At 29.9% G+C, this 20,248-nt stretch overlaps 1 protein-coding gene across 8 annotated transcripts in view; it reads left to right on the top strand.

Annotated features, from left to right (window-relative positions):
• The window catches only part of LOC129912266 (NAD(+) hydrolase sarm1), a 92,871-nt gene extending 74,588 nt beyond the window's left edge, over positions 1-18,283 (top strand). For 4 of the 8 annotated variants that reach the window (XM_055990442.1, XM_055990445.1, XM_055990446.1 and 1 more), the window contains 6 exons: positions 10,721-12,613; positions 12,676-12,855; positions 12,916-13,082; positions 13,139-13,362; positions 13,492-14,395; positions 17,316-18,170. In XM_055990442.1, coding sequence (XP_055846417.1) covers positions 10,721-12,613; positions 12,676-12,855; positions 12,916-13,082; positions 13,139-13,362; positions 13,492-14,395; positions 17,316-17,394 — 3,447 coding nt within the window. In that variant the 3' untranslated portion in view covers positions 17,395-18,170. Of the gene's footprint in view, positions 1-5,052; positions 5,550-10,720; positions 12,614-12,675; positions 12,856-12,915; positions 13,083-13,138; positions 13,363-13,491; positions 14,396-16,872 lie in introns of those variants that run through there. The other 4 variants (XM_055990450.1, XM_055990444.1, XM_055990443.1 and 1 more) reach the window with 4 other exon arrangements.
• The last annotated feature ends 1,965 nt before the right edge of the window (positions 18,284-20,248 follow it).

Genomic DNA, 20,248 nt, shown 5'->3' with positions numbered 1-20,248 from the left:
TATAACAAATGCATTTGACATTAAAATTAACATTTATAATTCCCAGAAACACACTCCATTTTATCTTTGTTTGAGATCAAGTTAAAAAACACGCCATGGAAATACCATTAAGCTCCTACACCACTCCATAAAAATGAAAATAAAAAAAAGGCTAAAAGCTTCTGAAATTCCCTAAGTGAACTGGAAGCTCTTTTCCTTACAACAAAAACAAAGCCCATTAACATTCTTAGACTTTAAGGAGTGTTGTCCTTACCGTACAACAATCATTTTGCGCAAATCCAACCCTCTCATAGCTTTATTTTTTTATATATACATTTATATCTTCATGTAGCTAAATAGAAAAAAATAAACTCCCTACACACGTCCCTGTGATTTCCCTCTTTTTTTCAAGGCAAAAGATAAAATCCAACCACATATAACTTTCACTTTTTTGTGGGGACTTTTTTTTAGTAGTCTACTCGGAGGACTGCTTGCAGACCTTATTTGTTAAAGAGATGGGAATATGAGCACATTTAATTAACTTACATAGGCAGTTTGTTTTATCCAAATAAAAGCTTCTTAATTTATCGATTTTCTAAGCTATATTTAATTAATTTATGCAAAATTGTGTGAAAATGTACGAATTATTTGCTTAGTTTAATACTTAAACTTCAGATAAAATGTTACTTTCAAAGTGTTTTCCCGCGGTAGCGGCAACGTCTGTGAAATTTTTACCAGCTACGTCATCTGTACAACAACAAAAAAGCAAACACAGTAAATCAATTTTTCAAAAACTCTCGGTAAATATAAAATATCAAGTAAAAAACAAAAAAACAATTCTTTAAAACCAATATTTCAGCTGTCAATAATACTTCAGGGCTTAAAAAAAACAACCAAAATGTGATTAATAATATTTTGACATGTTTTCTTTTTATTTTAAGTTTTTTTGCCAACCATTCTATATGAAAGTTCAAAAAACCAAACAATTTGTTTAAATTTTCCACTTGTTTTCTAAGTGCACGTGTTTAATCGATACGTCATTAAATATTATTAGTGACGTAGAATTGTGAAAAAATCTCTGAAACTAAGTTCAAAATAAAAATTAATATGATTTTCCAAGCTTTTCGGCATTTTGGATTATGTCCAACAAAATGTTATTTTTTTTTTTTTGACAGAACGTGTCATGTCTTTTATTAGAATATTGTTATCACTATTTTAATTAAGAAAAAAAGAAAAAATACTCTGTCTACCGGTGTTTTCATAACATTTGCAAATATTTTAATTGAAAATATTTTATTCTTTTGAAATTTTTTCAATTTATTAGAAAAAGCACGTTCTTTTCAATCAACAAAATCTTATATGTACATAAGCTATTTTCTAAGAAATACAATTCAATTATTTTGTATTTTGGATGACCTTTCAATGTGGGTTTAGAAAATGCTGTATTCTATTCTATAACAATTCAATAATAATAAAATCAATAAAAAAAATACTGTGATTCAGCACCTCTAACAAATTTCAATTTTTTTCTGATGAAATTGTTACTTTTGTTACGTTTAGAATGCACGTTTATTATGATTGTTTCCTATTGCTGCTAGAAAGAAATGGAAACCAATTTTTTAAATAATTTCGTACGTATGAAAATTGAAATGTGTGCTTATGAAGAAAAATGTAAAACATATGTTTTAAAAATGTTAATTAATCATACATCATTTATTTAATTCAATAAAAATGTAAATTTCCAAAATATGATAATGAATTTTAAGTAAAAACTTCTTGTTATCAGTTTTTCGTGACATGTTTTACTTGACTTAATTTGATATAATATATGTACAATGTATACGTACAAACTTTATTTGCAATGTGAGAAAACCCCAACCGGCATTTTAGATAAACAATATTTAAAGCGCATGCATCTTTTTTCTCATTCAAAACGCAATTTCCTTTATCTTCAATTTTACTACAAAATTTACAATAGGCAGTTCAAAATTAATAAAAGCTATTTGGAGCTTATTTTTATTTGTACCTACTTTTTTTTCTACATAAAATAAATTACACTACTAGGTCCTTTGTTCTTTGTTCTCTCTTACTGTTATGGTTCGCATTGTTAAAGACGTACATTAAGATTTTTGTTCATACATTTTAGTGATTCAATTTATTTTATCTCGTTAGGAAAAAATTAAGCACATTATTCTTTAAGATTAAATAATTTTGTATTTTTGAAGAATTTGTATTTTTAACAAAAATTACTTTAATATTTTTTTTTTTTTAGTTTTATAAGCTTAAATGCAAGAATCAGTCACACGAAACTGTTGTTGTAGGAGAAGTGTCTTTGAGAGTTTTAGTTTTTCATACACTCACTTGAATAATTTTTATTGAATTTAAGTTCTAATTTTGAAAGAAATTTAAAAACAAAATATTAGAAAATTGTTTTTAAATTTACGAAAACACATTTCTAAATTGATTTACCTACAAATTTAGTAAACTATATGTTTTTTTTTGTATAACAAGGAATTTTAGGTTTTTTTTAATTGTTAGATGCTTTTTTAAATAAAAGTTAAATTTTGAAAAATTTTTTTAAAATTCTTTTTTTGTAAATTAAAAAAATAGTAGGTATTACAGCTACTTTTGTGCTCCTGTATGAAAGTTCTCGTTGAAATGGCCTAAATCATTTAGGAGAAAGTCAAAAATCAAGAAAACGGTTAGGATAAAGGTATCGTTAACAAATGGTTCAAAAAATAGAAGATAATAAAATAGACCATCCAGAATTGCTTTTAGAACTAATTGCTGAACCTGTCACATATGAATTTAGAAAAGTTTAATTTTCTCAAAAACGGCTCCAAAAATTTTGTTAGACAATGTTAATGAAACCATTTTTTTTTCGAAAATCATTGTTAAGGGTACCTGCCATAGAACCGTTTTGTTTTAATCTGAAGTTCTCCCAAACGACTTATTCAATTTCATCAAAATTTGTCATGCCAAAGCATTTATACAATTTAGAGTATAAATGAAAAATTTTGCAAAAAAAAATTTTTTTGGATTTACAAATATTTTTTTTAACCAATGAGAGCCGAGAAATTCATTTTTTAAGAAAAAATAATCTGTTCTTAGTGAGAGGGATTGTTTGTATTTTTACTTATTATTAAATAGATGATTTGTCACATGTTATTCGTTACAAATTTGGAGCTTTCTTAAAAAAAAATGAATTTCTCGTCTCTCGTTGGTCGCAGAGAGCTAAATTTTATTATAAATTGTAGAAAATTTGTGTTACCTTAACTTTCACCGTTTGCATAATAAAATAGGTATTATTAAATATTTGTTTAAAAAAAAAAAAATGGTTATTACAATCATAGGATGGAAAATGTTATTACAATCAATTATTTTCTTTTTTTTTTGTCGTAGGATATACTGAAGTTGAAAAATTAGCAATTTGCTTAGATTATTCCAAAAACTGGATTTTTGTGCATAACTCCGCTAAAAATAATGGAGAGAATTTCGGTTTAAGCATTTTAATAGACCCTTATCGATTCATGCCATAAAAACAAACAATGCCTCTGCACTGATTTTGATGAAATCATGTGCACTTCCTATAACAAATTTTAAATTTCTCTATATTTTACATAAAAACAAACAAATTTTCAATTTCTGTATTAACACTATCAATTTCCAAATATGTTTAAAAATTCATATTGTATCCGAAAACGCTTTTTGGTAAAGTTTCGAGAATATGTGATTTTGTAATTAAGGTTCTTATTGCTTTTCTTTCAACATTTTGATAGCATCTTATTCTCTATTGTAACGTTTTAAACGCACAAAAAAAACCGTAATTTTAAAAATTTCAATATAATTTGTTGCCTTATAAATATTTTTCAACAACTCATATATCATTTTGTTTTCACCTTCAAACAAGTGTTTTCCTGTTTTTTCAAGCACCTGTTTTTGTAAAAAAAAAAAAAAAAACAACATACAAATGAATGCCAATATTAAAGAAAACTAAATTCTTAAAAAGTTTTTTTTTTGGGGGGGAAAAACATACTTCTTCAAGCTTCTAGGAAATGCGCCTATATAATCGATTGATACGATTTATTGAGCTTTTGAAATATGTTTTTTTTTTCTTCATTTTCTTAATCTATTTTTGACTTTTTCCATTTACTTAAAGAGAATTTGAACAAAAAACCACACAGGCTTTTTTTCAAAAACGTATGATTTCGAAGAGCGTACAAATATTTCGAAATCTCTGCTGTTTTCATTCGCGTATTGTTCGTCCGAACCGAGCAGTTGTGTTTGCCTTGAGCGCGCGCTCCTCTAAAAATTAGAAGGAAAAAAATCATATATTGACGAAACTGTATAAACTAGAATATTTAAATATAGATACGATTCGACCTTTTATATAAAAGAAGACGTCAAAGAAAATACGAAATAAACGACATATATTTGACTATACAAAGTGCATTTTTTCAAAAAAACAAGATTATTATAAATAAAAAAGTACAATAGCACCCGGATATGTGCTATTGAATGTACTCTGTGACATTTTGAACCCTTATTTATCATTGAATGGTCGAATACTGTCAAACTGATGTTTGTGACTCGTATAAATAGAAACTTTTTTGATATTTTTGTAGTGTTTTCTCGCATTTAGCTTCTCTCTTTTCTAGGAAGCATTTGTTAATTAGAAATATTCGATTAAGAACTTGTGTATGTTAATTTTATCGCTCTTTAGTTGTATAGGTAGTTGCATATTTTATGCGCAGTGAGTTATTCTGCGTGTGCGGTGGAAAAACTGACTATTTTTTTCGTGATCTATACAAGCTGTCAGTCAGCAAGTCGAATTGTTATTTGCAAGCTTCGCGTTGCTTCGCATATAATCGAGAGGAGCGTGGTTGGTGCTTATACAAAAACAAAAAATTATATATTTTTCAAAATTCGAGAAGAATAAATTTTATCAACATTAGCTAATTTGTTTAAAAATAAAATTCATAGCAGATGCTAAATTTAAATTTTTGTTTTTAATCTCGGAACAAGTGATATTGTGGTTTTTTATAACTTTCTGTCTATCATTTTTTTGTTTTTATTTCTATTGACGACAATATTATAATAATAGCAGCAATACCTGATTGTTTTGATTTTTAATTAAGTAACGGTAAACAGAAAAAGTTAATTAAAAACAAGCAAATTGAATTTAAAGAATGTCAACCAATGTTCCGTGGGGTGTTCGCAAAGGTATTTTTCGATCGAGCGGACAATCTGATTTTATTCCGACGCGATCACCTAGTCCAATTGTTGAAATGCCGTTATCGCCGCCGCCATTATCCGGATCTGAATTTAGTAGCAGCAGCTCAAGGTCGCGCTATGAAAGTGAACGCGGAAGCCCGTTCAGTCCGCGTGTGACAATTGTCGAGAGTCCATTTACACCGGGTGAATCGCCGCCGCCATCGCCGCCATCTTCGGTTTCGTCGCGTAGTGGAAGGAAGCATTCTTCGTCGCCGCCATTATCTTCAGGAAGTAACAATAGCAATATGAGAAAACATACCGTTCGAGATATTCCAATTGAAGTTGAAAAACAATCGGTAAAGAATTTTTTGTTTAAGATTTCACCTCCATTTTGTTCACTTTTAGTTTTAAAACAAATCAAATTTTCAACTTAAATGCAAGTTTGTTTCAACAGTCAGTTTAATCTCAATCAGGGATAATTCCTTAAAGTTTTTCTTATGTATATTGACATTATTCTTCTTATAGTAAAACTGATTGTCAGCCCATAATTTATTGTTTGCTTCATTTTAATCTGTACTCTTTAAAGTGTTCATTATTATCAATAAACTTGTTTCTTGTCAATATTTTTATTATTATTTAATAGAAAATCAAGTTTCCTTATCAATTAATAAGCTAAACAAATAATTCTTTGATTTGTCTCAATAAGAATGACATAACTTCAAAAGCAAAACTTTACTCACACTATGCAAATATAAGAGCACTTTAGAAATTTTAAATTCAAATTATTAATCAAGAATCAACTGTTGTCTCTTAATTACGTATTGTTTTTATTTTTTTTATTTTAGAATATTAATAAAAAAAAACTGACCGATAATTTTTTTATCTGTGTCATCATTTCATCAGAAATGTTTTTTATCTGGTCTAGTCAAGTATTGAGACACTGGACAATACGATTTAGTCTTCTTTTAATATTAAAGGGGGGCATAGCTATTGTTATGTTGAATAAGTTCTTGAGGGCTCTTCAAGATTGAAAACAGAAATTATTTTAACTCGTGAATAAAAATAAAAGTGTAAAACTATATTTGTTAAAATAAATAAATGTTCAACGTGTTTACCTTGAAAAGAATTAAAAGTGATAATTTGTGAAATACAAAGTATTTTCATTTCAATTTTTACAATTTTTAAGTTTGTAGAGTTTTTTTTTAGTAAAAGTGCCTAGCAACCGTAGCAAAGCTTTTTTATATTTTTTGATATAAAATTTAAGTTGTCGTTTGTTCAAAAAGTACAATTACTTAATTCACAATCAAATAATACTGGAAACTGTGAAAAAAATCCCCAAAATCTCAAAATCGAATTTCAACTGAATTTTCAAAAATGTATGCAGTAATAAAAAAAACTTATGATACAGTAAAATTAATTTATTAAATTAATACATGTTTTTTTTTTGCATTTTAGTACCAATAAGCAATAACTTCCTAATAACTCTAGATACGATAAAAACTATTACCGTTATGAAATTCCCTTTAGACGCGCATATTTTAAAAAAAAAGTTGGCCACCTAGGTTCCAGGAATAGTATTTTCTTATATCACAGGTGTTTAAAATTTTTCATAAAATATTTATTTTTTACATTTTACATCGAAAAACAAATTTCAAAATTTTTTTTAAAGAAAAGTTGCAATAGTTATGAAATCTTTTAACTTCTTATGAAGTGAGCCAGAGCCAATTATTGTAGAAAATTTTTTAAAAAATAAATTTATAAAATTCATTTATTCATTTATAAAATTCATTCTTACGAAAACGCAAGATGATGAAATTTAAAATATTTAAAATACACTGATCGAAAAAAAGCTGATATTTTCGATAGAAATTTCAAAATAATTATTAATCAGTTCCTAAGATTTTAAAGTCACTTAGTAGAATTGCTACACGAAGAAAAAACCAGCGGATTCCACATTAAATTAAGCGGGTATCTGCATGGTTTTTTGCTAAGATGACTTTTATGTGAAAACATTTTAATAAAAACAAAAGAACTTGCACTTAATAAAAACAAAAGAACTAGGGATGAAACCTACAATTGTTGGATCACTAGGCGAATTCTTTACTATCGTGCAATCTCACTGTTGGAAATAAGTATGATAAACTTAAACAAAAGCTAAAGTCTGATTATAATTTTAAATTTTTATTTTTTGTCGGTTTTTTTAAGATGAAAATTCACATTATAGGTCGTTTCAAATCAAAAGTCCTGACTCAGAGTTTATTTTCACCCTTCCAATAAAATTGACAACAAAAAAACAAAAAACTCAATTTTATTGGCTCATTGCGACAAATCAACTCAAAAATAACAACAAATTATGCTTGTTTGAATGAAAGAAATGCTAGAGAAAAAAATAAGCAAATGAAAAATCTGAATTTGTTTATTTATGATTTCTATGGTGACGACTCCAAAATAATTGAAAAATAAAAATAAGATATTTACTGCGCAATTATACAAATGAAAAGATGTGAATAGAATTTTAAGTTATGAATTGCTATCATATAAACTGGACATTTCTGGTCCATATTCACCTAGTCCTATAATAATATCTTCGGCAAAGTTATCCCAACTGCCTTCAAATAATAAATAATTAAATAATTGTATGTTTTTTTGTATTGTCCGCGGATATGGAGTGATGCAAGCCCGGGAGACTTGCCTCTGCTTTCTGAGGCTAATCCAGTGATCCTCACAGACGGATAAATTAATTAAAATAGGGATATCAAGAACTGTTCTTCATTATTTTATCGTAATTTTAGAAAAAGTTCAGCTGCCTCATAAATTCTTCCTTCCAGTAAGCGAATGAGTTTTTTTTATTTTTGCTCAATTTTCCATGGGACTTTTGATTTGAAACGACCTATAAAATGAAATGAAGTTCACCTTAAATTTAACAGAGCTCATGTGGAATCCACTAATTTTAAGCGCACATCTTATTGTTTTAAGGTGGTGGGATTTTAGATGATTATATTTCAAAGTGCCCTTTTTTCTCCTTGTATAAATGTTTGTTGCTAAATACAATCATAAATGATGTGTGTTCTAAAGTTTCGTTTACTATTAAAGTCCGAAGAGCTTTTCGCCTGTTTCCCACCTTTTTTCATTTCCATGCGATGACTTCAAAAATATTTAAGCTCGTTTTTAATTTTGTTTCAAAAATGTAGGTATGTTATCTATGTAAGCTTTAATATTAGATAAAACTTAATATTTGAAGTCAACTTATTTTGTCATTAAACAGATTTTTTCGGGTCTTGAAAATCGAAGAAAATGTCCTTTTCTCGTTTTTCAACCCCCGTAACTTTTGAGCTCGTTGTAAGTACAATAGTGTCTTTAAATTTGGATATTTTAGCTAAACCAACTATTATTTAGTTATTTAATTAACTTTAAAGTTACTTAAATAAAAGTACGTACTTTTTAAAGTTAAAATTACTTTCCTCAAAATATATGTGCCCTAAATTATGAAAGTGGACTAAGTCACTCCTAAAAACACGGTCAAATCTAGCCTAAAAATAATTGTTATTTAACGGGTAAAGTTTATTTGAAAGCGAAATTGCAATAGATAAACTTTTTTTATTAATACAGTCAAATAAGGTGAAAAAAAGGGTAAACCTAGGAATGAATGCTAATAGAAATTTTTTTTGCTCAATATCTTCGTTTTGGCATTCTATAACATACCTCAAAAGTCTAGAAAAATCTCATGTCCGCAAGTCGCGATTTTCAAGATCAAAGCGCGAAATGGAGATTTTCAAAATTAACAATAAATAGACAATGGTATTATTATACACATATGATACATGACTTCGAGGTATGCTGATGCCAAAAAATCTAAAATTAAGGCAATCTGACGTCTCTGAAAAAAGTTATACCTGTTTTTCATCTGTCAACCCATATTATTATAACAGTTGCAAACTTACTACCGAAACACCCTTAAAAGTTATGGTAGAGACACCAAATTTTGCATGAAGGTTTTCATATCCATTATCATTAACAATCAAAACAATGCAATGAAAAAAAACATTCATATCTATGAAAAATTAGTATTTTTTGAGAAAAGGGGAAATTTTGGGATATGCACTAAAAAACATCCTGGTACAATCTTGGAATTAGTGCTAATTTTCTTGTTTCTATCTTTGTTTGGATATTCTTTAACTTATGTCAAAAATCTAAAAAAATCTCATGTCCGCAAGGACTTGGTATGTTATAGAATGCCAAAACGAAGATATTGAGCCAAAAAAAAATTTCTATTAGCATTCATTCCGAGGTGAAACCCTTATTTGACTGGATTATATTTATTTCATAAAAGAAAAACAATTAAATCGTTATAAGAAAATTAGGTAGTATGTAAGGTTTTCTTTAAACAATACAAAAAGTGATGCCGAATTTTTGAAACATATTCTCTTATTTGTTTATATTTTTTTCCGAGACAGATGGACTTAAACTGATAAAAACTAAAATATCAGCCGTGTTTTATTGGTACTCAGTATTTTACTATCTTTTTAAACTATTTTAAAGAGAAAATAGTCTCATTAAAATCTTTTTAAATCAAACACTCTTTTTTCTTCATTATTTATGAAACATTTAAAAATAATGCGTTAAATATTTTAAAGTCATTAAAAACTCATAAAACTATACCACTCGTAGTGACATCATTAAATTTATGAAGAATAAGTTCTCTTCTAATTTTAATTATTTATGTAAGTACATTGATATTATTTACATTTTTCTCGGGTATAAGCTTACACCACCTCCTTCAGAAAAAATTATATTTCAATGTCAAGTCCGATGCACTTTATTAATTATTTGTATTTCCTATAGAAGCATCAAAGCTCTCACTCAACAAAGCTCTGCGCCTGACTTTGAACACGTAATTCTGGCGTTGGGCTTTATTTTGTTAAAAATAAAAAAATATATTTATTAACTGTTTTGCTATGTTCCAAAAAAATAAGTAAGTCTTCAGAAATCTTTAACCTTTCATAATGACTCATTAAGAAAAAAAAAACAACATGTGTAGTTTGAGATAACCATTCCGTCAGTATGTATTTCCCATGATTCAGAGATTGTTTACAAACTTTTCAAAAGAAGAGTGTGAAATCGCAATTGGACGTGATATATTTATAAAATTGTTTTTTTTTTTTCTCGCTTTTCTATGTGAACTAGGGTTAGAAACACTAAACTAAAAGCACTTAGAACCAATACGTAAAATGCATCTACTGTTATTTCTCATTTAATTTTGTTTGACAACCTTATCACTAGGGGTAATTTTCTTTGGAACCTAAGAAAAAACATCAGTTTACAACAGATATTGGTTTTTCATTGACGTCTTGTAATTTCTTTTAACCAGTTTCAAAAAATAAATTTTAAAATGGTATCTCCGACCAAAATTACCAAAGTGTGTTTTGTTTAGGTTTTAAAGTTGAAACCTTGAAAAAAGATCAAATACCTATGTCAATCTTAAAATTACTTCAAACTAACTTTCAATTTTTATTTTGACAATTTTCAGGAAGCCCTATCCTTGCGTACCGGCGATGTTACCCAACAAAGCTTCAACAATGTAGCTGCCGCAAGTATAAAAGTCCAAGGTGACAGTTTTAGCGCCGAACGAAAGGCAATCTCACAAGAGCAAAAAAGTCAAACAATGACAACAAATGGTGGTATTATCAACCAAGAAAAACAAGTATCCTCAGCATCACAATCAAATTATACCATCACAACCAGAGGTGTGTCAAGTTCGGCAACCAATACGATCTCATCATCATCACAAATGTCCTCAAATGGTCTAATTCGGTCTGATCTACAGTTTGACGACTTGAGATCCTTGACATCTGGCAGTTCTTTGCGTGACATTGAAAGTGCCAAAAGTAAATATTCAACTTTTCTCAAGAAATTTGTTAATAGTCTGAAAGAAACGAATCCACACGAAAAGCCTGTCTACTTGGATACCATCAATAAAGTTATACAAAATGCTTGGGCAGTACCAACTCATGGTCATGAGCTTGGTTATAGTTTGTGTAATTCGCTGCGAGTAAGTGGCGGTTTGGATATGTTGATGGAGAATTGCATGCAAAAAGATCAAGCTGTACAGTTTTCTTCGGCACGTCTGCTCGAGCAGTGTTTGACGACAGAAAACAGGACGCACGTTGTAGATAATGGGCTTGATAAAGTTGTTAAAGTGGCATGCGTGTGTACAAAAAATACCGACACTCAACATTCAAGAGTTGGTACCGGAATTCTTGAACATCTCTTCAAACACAGTGAAGGTACCTGCTATGATGTGATTCGTCTAGGCGGTCTTGATGCAGTACTTTTCGAATGCCGAACCAATGATGTTGAAACTCTGAGACATTGTGCTAGTGCTTTAGCCAATCTATCTTTGTATGGTGGAGCAGAAAATCAAGAAGCCATGATAAATCGGAAAGTCCCTATGTGGCTGTTTCCGTTAGCTTTCCATCATGATGACAATATTAAGTATTACGCGTGTTTAGCCATTGCAGTGCTAGTTGCCAATAAGGAAATCGAAGCCGAGGTCTTAAAGTCTGGTACCTTGGATTTGGTAGAACCGTTTGTAACCTCTCATGATCCCTCAGAATTCGCAAAGTCAAATTTAGCACATGCACATGGTCAAAGCAAACATTGGCTTGAACGATTAGTTCCAGTTTTAAGTTCAAATCGTGAAGAAGCCAGAAATTTAGCAGCTTTCCATTTCTGTATGGAAGCCGGTATTAAGAAAGAACAAGGAAACACTGAAATCTTCCGAGAAATCGGTGCCATAGAACCATTGAAAACTGTAGCAAGCTGTCCGAATGCCATAGCTTCAAAGTTTGCCGCTCAGGCATTACGCCTAATCGGTGAAACCGTTCCACATAAGCTATCACAACAAGTCCCATTGTGGTCTGTTACAGATGTCCAAGAATGGGTTAAACAAATTGGATTTGCTGCCTTCGAGCAGCAATTCGTTGATTCACAGGTAGATGGTGATTTATTACTTAAACTTAACGAAGAAAATCTTCGCGATGATATTGGTATCTCGAACGGTATTTTAAGAAAACGTTTCGCACGTGAATTACAAAATTTGAAAAAAATGGCCGACTACTCATCGAAAGACTGTGCCAAAATGTGCCAGTTTTTGAACGAAATTGGGCCCGAGTACTGCACCTACACTTATGCCATGTTAAATGCTGGAATTGATAAATCCTCGCTGAGACAATTGAACGAAGATATGTTGTTAGCAGATTGTGGTATCCACAATTCGATTCATAGATTTAGGATTCTAAATGCAGTTAAATCGCTTGAGAATTCCTTACAGAGTGTTTCGGAAGAAAATATGGCCAAGACTCTTGATGTATTTGTTAGCTATCGGCGGTCAAATGGATCACAATTGGCCAGTCTTCTAAAAGTAAGTTTTTAAAACCCCTCAGAAACATGGGAAGTGTTTGTTATTTTCTATGATTTTTGTAGGTCCATTTACAACTTCGAGGATTTTCTGTGTTTATTGATGTTGAACGACTTGAAGCTGGAAAGTTCGATAATGGCTTATTGAACAGCATCAGACAGGCAAAACATTTCATTTTAGTATTAACTCCAAATGCCCTAGAAAGATGCGTAGAAGACTATGATGGAAAGGATTGGGTGCACAGGGTAAGTGCAGTTAAAATAAGGTTTTGATAAGAAGCAGTTCTAACAAACTTTTGTTTTTAGGAAATTGTTGCAGCTCTCAACTCAAATTGCAACATTATCCCAATTATTGATAACTTCCGTTGGCCCGAGGCCGAAATGCTTCCAGAAGATATGCGCAGTGTTTGCCATTTCAATGGAGTCACATGGATACATGACTACCAGGACGCTTGCATCGATAAACTAGAAAGGTAACAAACCCCAACTAAATGTTCTAGAGCTGGATGAATATTCTTTGCTTTGTTAGATTCATGCGTGGCGAAAAGAATCCAGATCGAATTGGAGTGGCGCCTAGCACACCGGGATCTGCTTCGGTAACATACCAAAGAATGCACAGTAACGATTCCGATTATCAGACAGGCGTTAGTAGTTGTGGAGGCAGTACAGTTGGCACAAATGGCGGATGCAGTGCGGGCAGTGGAAATAGCAACGGTTCGGGCAACAACTGTCAAGGAACAAACGGTGGACAAGGTGGGCCTTCGAACACAACAACAACGGGGCGATCGGGTCCTGATTGTTGACTAGATTGCCCCAAGTCTACGTACACTAATTTAATTAATAATAATAATAATAATAAATTTAATACTAATCACAAACTAGCAGCTAATCATCCGGCAAATAGATACCGTAAATCATCCAGTCCGGGCCGCACATATTTTGGTGGTGGCAACGGGCACCACGGTGGTAGCGGTGTGATCTCTGGTGCAGGTTCGGTGGGTGGCATTGGTCCTTATGGCGGTCGTGGTGGATCAAAAAGGAATCTTCTATTCCCACCATATCGATCAAGTCCTATCTCGGCCAGAACCGTTAATAGCAATATGTCAAATGGGGTTTTTAACGGAAGTGGTTCGATAGCACCAACTTCTCCATATCGAGCGGGACGTCGAAGTTCAGCTGTTGCAATTCCAAATACATCGACGCATTCGCCAACATCGAGTTTTAGAAGTCATAGTTTGGGTGGTCTGTTGGATGGAGGCTCAGGAGACGATGAGAATGTTGGAACTGGTGGCGTTGGTAGCAACGATGCAGTTACACCAATTGAAGCCAGCTGTGAATCGGTTGTTCTCAAGAGAGACAAGTCAACCACAATGTTAAATACACAAAATCGTAAATCACGAAGTCTTGATCAATTGTTGGATGATTTTCCAATAACAGTTCCCAGCATAACAGAGGGCACTCAAAGCATGCACAATCTTGCCACGCCAGCTACACCCGATGTTAATAGGGGGTGTTTGGAACCAATGGAATCCTTAAATGAATCATCACCAAAGTCATCAAAGACTTTGGCCAACCCATCGCCAACCTCAACCAGAGATTCACAATCCGTTACACCTGAACGCACTGGGTCCCGTCAAAGCCCCGAAGGCATCAGCTCGGCCGAAGATGACCGTGAAGATACCCAATCGAACTACAGTACCGGCTCAAAGGACACCGGTAAAAGTTCAAATAGTCAGAAAACCCTCTTCAATCGGACTTTGAAAAAAGTCCGGTCGCTCATGAAAAAGTAAGCAATAATTTGGCTTTTTAAAATGCCTTTTATTACTACCATAATTTTAATATTATGCGAGTCTTTTTTATATACATATTTTTAATATGTTGTCTTATTTAAACAAATAAACCAATTCAAACAAAAAACGCCCTTATATATGCTGTCTGTGCGCGCGCCTTTTTCATCCCACCTTAAATTAAAAATTAAAAAAAAAAACAAACTACTTGCACATTTAACATTAATTTTTTTTTAACTATATTAAGCTCATTTGTAGTTTTGAAAATAGTTTGAAAATTCATCATCCCATCCAGCGCTAAAACAAAGCTTTTTAATGTTACTTTTTGTACATATACATACATAAATATATTATATATAAATGAAAATATTGTTGATGACATTTAAAATGTCTTGTTTGCTACCCAAATATAAAATAATAATTACTTGCTTCATCATCAAGGAACAAAAGTTAAGAAATATAAGGCAATCTTTGCATAAACCCTTTGCATACATTTAGTTGCAAGCAATATTTTGACGCTAATTTTTGACCGTTTGTACGTAAATAGTCTGAAATTAGGCGTGTTCTTTTGGTTTCCAGTATGTAATTCCATTTTTTCCTTCTGGTTACATTCAACGCCTTTTTTCAAAAATAAGTCGTTAAATGTTTCCCAGAATACTTAAAAGTACTTATCAAGTATCAATGGAACACGCCTATTTTAATAAAAGTTATTAAAACAAAATGATTTTACAAATATGAACTAAATCATTGTAAATCATTGAATGCACCATTAAAAATTTGTCTTGAACAACTCGATTTGTCATTTGAATAACTCGAAGTTTTAAAATAAACAGAAATAAGTTTAAATTTAAGATGAAAAAAATATTGCGATTTCAGATCTTTAATTCAAATAAGTGTAATTGGTTAGGTAGTCAGTTGAGAATTGACAATCTTTTCGTTTTTACATTTGTAGGAAGGTACTGATGATCTGTCGCATGATAGATCTCAAAATTGTTTTCCATTTGTGTACTCATTTAGTACATTTTTTTCGAATTCGAAGCAATGTATCGGCCTAATTCTACTGCGAACATGTTCAAAAAATATATCAATGCAGTAATATTGTTTCTCGTGTTATTTTTCTTGCACACAAGACTGTTAAAGAAAAGATGCTTCAAAAGTCCAAAGTTTTTAATTTTATTTAGAAAAACAAAGAAAAATCAAACAAAAAACTATTTCATCCAAAATAATAAATTCACTCGTTACCTATTCCATACTTGAATTCATAAACAAATTTTAATTATTTAATTTAATTTTTTTTTATTTAAATTTTTGTTCACTACAAAATATTTTGCATGTTTGTAACTTTGTTTGTTTCATACTAATTTTTATTAATGCTAATTTTTATGAGAACACGCATTTCTGCCCAGAATTCATAGCCATTTCATACCGAACTTTAAACTCGGATTTCGGCAGCAAGATTACTTTAAACCGTAATTTGATTTTGTGCGATATTTCGCCCCAACAAAATTACTTTTTCTCGTGATGTCAAATCTAGGATAAAATTTACACCAAATCTTCAGTTAACAACAAAATTTACCATTAGTACAACAGTAGCATCTGTAAGGCCTTAAACTGGCAACATTGAAAGTAGTTTTTATTTGTTTAAGAGGACATTTGCATAGATGCATCACGTGCTGTTCTACAGAGAAATAAGAAAAGATTTAGATAGATTGTATAATATTTCTTCAATTGGAGTTCAGAATTTTATATAATTACCTATTAGGTGCTTTTAGAAATCACTGCAATTTTATAACATTATCAGTTTTTTACCACTTAACCATTTTTGCTGCTGGATATGTATATTGACAAAGCTTCAAAGTCTCATGAAAACTTCTCAAATCACCACCTTTTATTATATAGGCACTTCTTTTTCAACTAACAATTTAGCTTCTATAAAGCCTTACAGAAGCAACAGTTTCATTTTTGTATGGCTTTGTAGAAGCAAAATTTAGTTACATGAAAACAAGATATTATTTAATGAAATTTAATACGCCTCAGGGAGTCTAGCAACATTTTATACATAAGGATGATTAGCTGCAGCGTTACCGAAACAAAAACAAATACTTTTGAATGCTATTTTTGTGCAAATTACCCTTCAGCAGTCAAGCGTTTGTCTGGCAATTTGTTGCTAACATATTTTTTTGCTGCCAATATTTTAGGCAACATGTTGCCAGTGACTATGCAACAAATTGTCAGACATGAATGCCCATCTTGTGTATGGTTTTGTGAGAAAACAATTACCATAACGTGACAGTCAAAATTCTTCTCAAATTTGTACATAAACTAATTTACTGAATCCCTTTTGTTTATTTTTATTTTGTTGTACTTCGTTTTATATGCTTGTTTTGTTTTTGTTTTTTTTTTTTATAATTTTAAATGTTGTTTTAATTAAAATCTCAAAATCATATTTTTTTCCACGTTTTTTTTTTATTTGTAGACCGTAAAAAGTCATCTCCGTTATGCCTGATGTGTCCGTGACAGCATTAAATTGAATGATTGTATAAAAAAGCTCATCGATACACCCATTTATACAGATAAAAAAATAAAAATCTTTATTCAGTTATATTGAATAAAAACTGGGTGTCAAGGTGCATTGCATTGCTTAAAATGTTTCTGTTAAGTTATAAGTTTTATTATTTATCTAAATATTGTGTTGTTTTGCCTGATTTTTTTTTTATATAAATGTAAAAGTCTTGTTATGTAGATATATTTTATTTCTATAATTTTTCTTCTTCTTTATGTAATTTATTTTAAATGTGATTTTTTTAAGGAATTTTATTTATTTTTTTTTTAATTTTTATTTTGTCACGATCACAAAACTCGCACTCATACACACAAAACAAAAAAAACTACAAATACATTATTGTATCAAAAATTCAGCAGTGACAACGAAGATGATGTTGAAATGCAAGGAATAATACTTTCAAAAATCACTACGCCAAAAATTTTATTCCGATAGGTGGCGTACATCACATATTATTTTTTTTTTTATTTAACAACATTGGTTTTCCATTAAAACGAAAAACTTGTATTTTCTTTGACTGGCTCTAAGAAAAACCTAATCAAGTTAATAACTTTTTTTTTAACATTAAATTAAAATTAGAAAAAAAAATCATTACATAAAGTTAATAGTAATTTTTTTCATCTTAAATTTAAATTTAAACAGAAATAATTTTGAAATAGATAAATTTCTTTTTTGCATAAAAATAAAAATTCATAGATTGAACTTAAAATAGAAAACAAAAAATATGGTGCCTTACTTTTTACAGCTTTCTAAAAAAATAAAATAAACGACACATAAAATTCTTCTTACATCAATCATTGTATAAAAAGTAAAATTATTTCTAAACTATTTTAAGTTTTAACACATATTTAATGTATAGTACCTGTTAAGTATATAAAAAAATATTTTATTATTATTTTCTGTCGTAACATTGTGATTTATATTTTTTTTTAATAAGTTTACACAAACAAAAATTGATCCAGCTGTTCTTAAAAAATATATTTGAGTAGAATAGTTGGTATTAAAAATAAAATTAAACTGTTATACAAAGTTCTAATTTGATGGAAACTTGAAGAAAAGATTGATGATTTCTCACTAAAATATAATACAATCATTTATTGTATTTTCATCACAGAAAGTTTATTCATTTTAACAAACAACATTAAACAAAAAAAAAATAAAACGAATTGAGCTCTGCGAAGCATATAAAATGTGTAATTATTTCGAAATTAATAAGTTTGTATTTTAAATTTTAAATACACACTTTTAAGTTGTTAATTATAATAACACAAAAAAATATACTTTAAGTTTTTATGAATAATATTTTAATTCATTTAAAATATTTTAAACAAACATTTGCTTAAAAATGTAACAAATATGAATAAAGTTTAAAGAAATAAAAAAAAATAAAACAAAAAAAACTTTTCTAAAACAACAAAATAAATGGATTTGTTTTATTTATAGAAAAAATATATTAGCTGCGTTCCTTTGGAAATATTTATCTACTTTTTAGTACTTATAATTACTTTGAACTACTTTTGCTATACTGAAAAAGTAGTTCAAAGCAGCTTTAAGTATTAAAAAGTAGATAAATATTTCCAAAGGAACGCAGCTATTAATGTTTTCTAAAATTTAAAATAAAAAGGCTTTCAAATGTTTAAGGAGTTTGAAATCTAGTAGCAGGTTCATGCAACACCAAATCCCTGAGGTGCGTTCTTTTTCTTACAATATTGTTAACTTTCGTTAACTTTTGTCGTTCATAAACTACATCGTTCCTAAACTCTTTTTTGAAGTGTCAAATAGTTACAAATCGTAATTATTTCCAACTCACCTCCATATGATATGAGTTGAACACTCATGAGATTGTTGATGTGTCAAAGTGGGTGCTTTTGTTTACAAAACGAAATCAAAGATTTTTTTCTTTTGAAATTAGCGGAAAAAATGAAAATAAATTGAGATTTTTGTAATTTTATGACGAAAGAAAATTTATTTTGATTAAAAAAAACATGATGTTTTGTTACAATTATGCAAATAAAAGTATTCTAAAAATAATTCTTTTTATATTTTGACAGTTTAACAATTTCTAACAATACATCGTTCCAAAATGATTTGTAAAAACCCAACAATGACACATCAACAATATTTTTTGACATAACAACCATAGTTGACTATTGTTAGAAAAAGAACGCAGCTCTGTGGTGTGGTGGCTTCGTGAAAAAAAACATTAAATGAAAAAAAAAATATTTTTTAAGTTAAGGCCGTGTGTGAATTGCGTTAAATAGTTAAATTCGTGTAAAATTTTTGACACTATTGAGGTGAATAAAAAATTTTCAGCTGTTAAAAATTTATTGGGCTCCGGGACCTGGTTAAATTTGAGTTAAATTTTTTTTGCAGATGGTTTTGTTTTGTTTTTTTTTTTTTGTTAAAAAGGAGTATCATGACAGAAAAAAGGCAGACAAAATTTTCAACAATAAATTCTTTTTTTTTGAAATTATTTTGTTTACCTCAATAGTGTCAAAAATTTAACACGGATTTAACTATTTAACGCAATTCACACACGGCCTAAGTTATAGGGGAAAGGTGCAAACAGTGAGACACATTTCTTTTAAATACCTATGTAGTTATATTTTAGAACGTTTCCAAGCTTTCTTAACCAAACTTTGGAGTCATTTTAAGACATAATTTACCTTAATGCCCTTTGGAGGCTATGTATCCAAATTTTTTTGGATGCCCCTCCATCTCCTAGACTTGGAAGGACACACCCTTAAAAGCTTTTTGGTCAATAAGTATCATTGCACCAAAATTTATCAAAGTACCTACATAGTACTTATGTACTTTTCTTGTACTTGATTAAATCTGCCATTTCTGAACATGTTGATACAGCGCCCTGACTCAAAGATGCTAAAAGGAGAAACTTATGTTTTTTTGAGATTGGGCGACTTTGTGTTGCACAAGTTTTGTTGCATATTTATATTACACCAATTATTCATATAAAGCTTGATTTCGAGGTATTTTTCATCAACCGATGTAATAAAACCAAATTGAAATAAAATTGACCATCATGTTGTTAATACCCTTTTATCAATAGCCTATTTCTTTACGAACAATAGTAAAGAAAATAGAAGAACTCTTTGAAAATAAGTAGGTATACTGATGATGAGTTGGTAGCGTCTTGATCTCATCTTGGACTCGTCTTTAGCTGCGTTCCTTTGGAAATATTTATTTACTTTTTAGTACTTAAAGCTGCTTTGAACTACTTTTTCAGTATAGCAAAGTAGATCAAAGTAGCTTTAAGTACTAAAAAGTAGAT

Source organism: Episyrphus balteatus, chromosome 2 (genome assembly GCF_945859705.1).
Source record: "Episyrphus balteatus chromosome 2, idEpiBalt1.1, whole genome shotgun sequence".
NCBI classification, from domain to species: domain Eukaryota; kingdom Metazoa; phylum Arthropoda; class Insecta; order Diptera; family Syrphidae; genus Episyrphus; species Episyrphus balteatus.
Note: the sequence above shows the minus strand (reverse complement) of the source record. Positions and strands in the feature narration are given on the sequence as shown.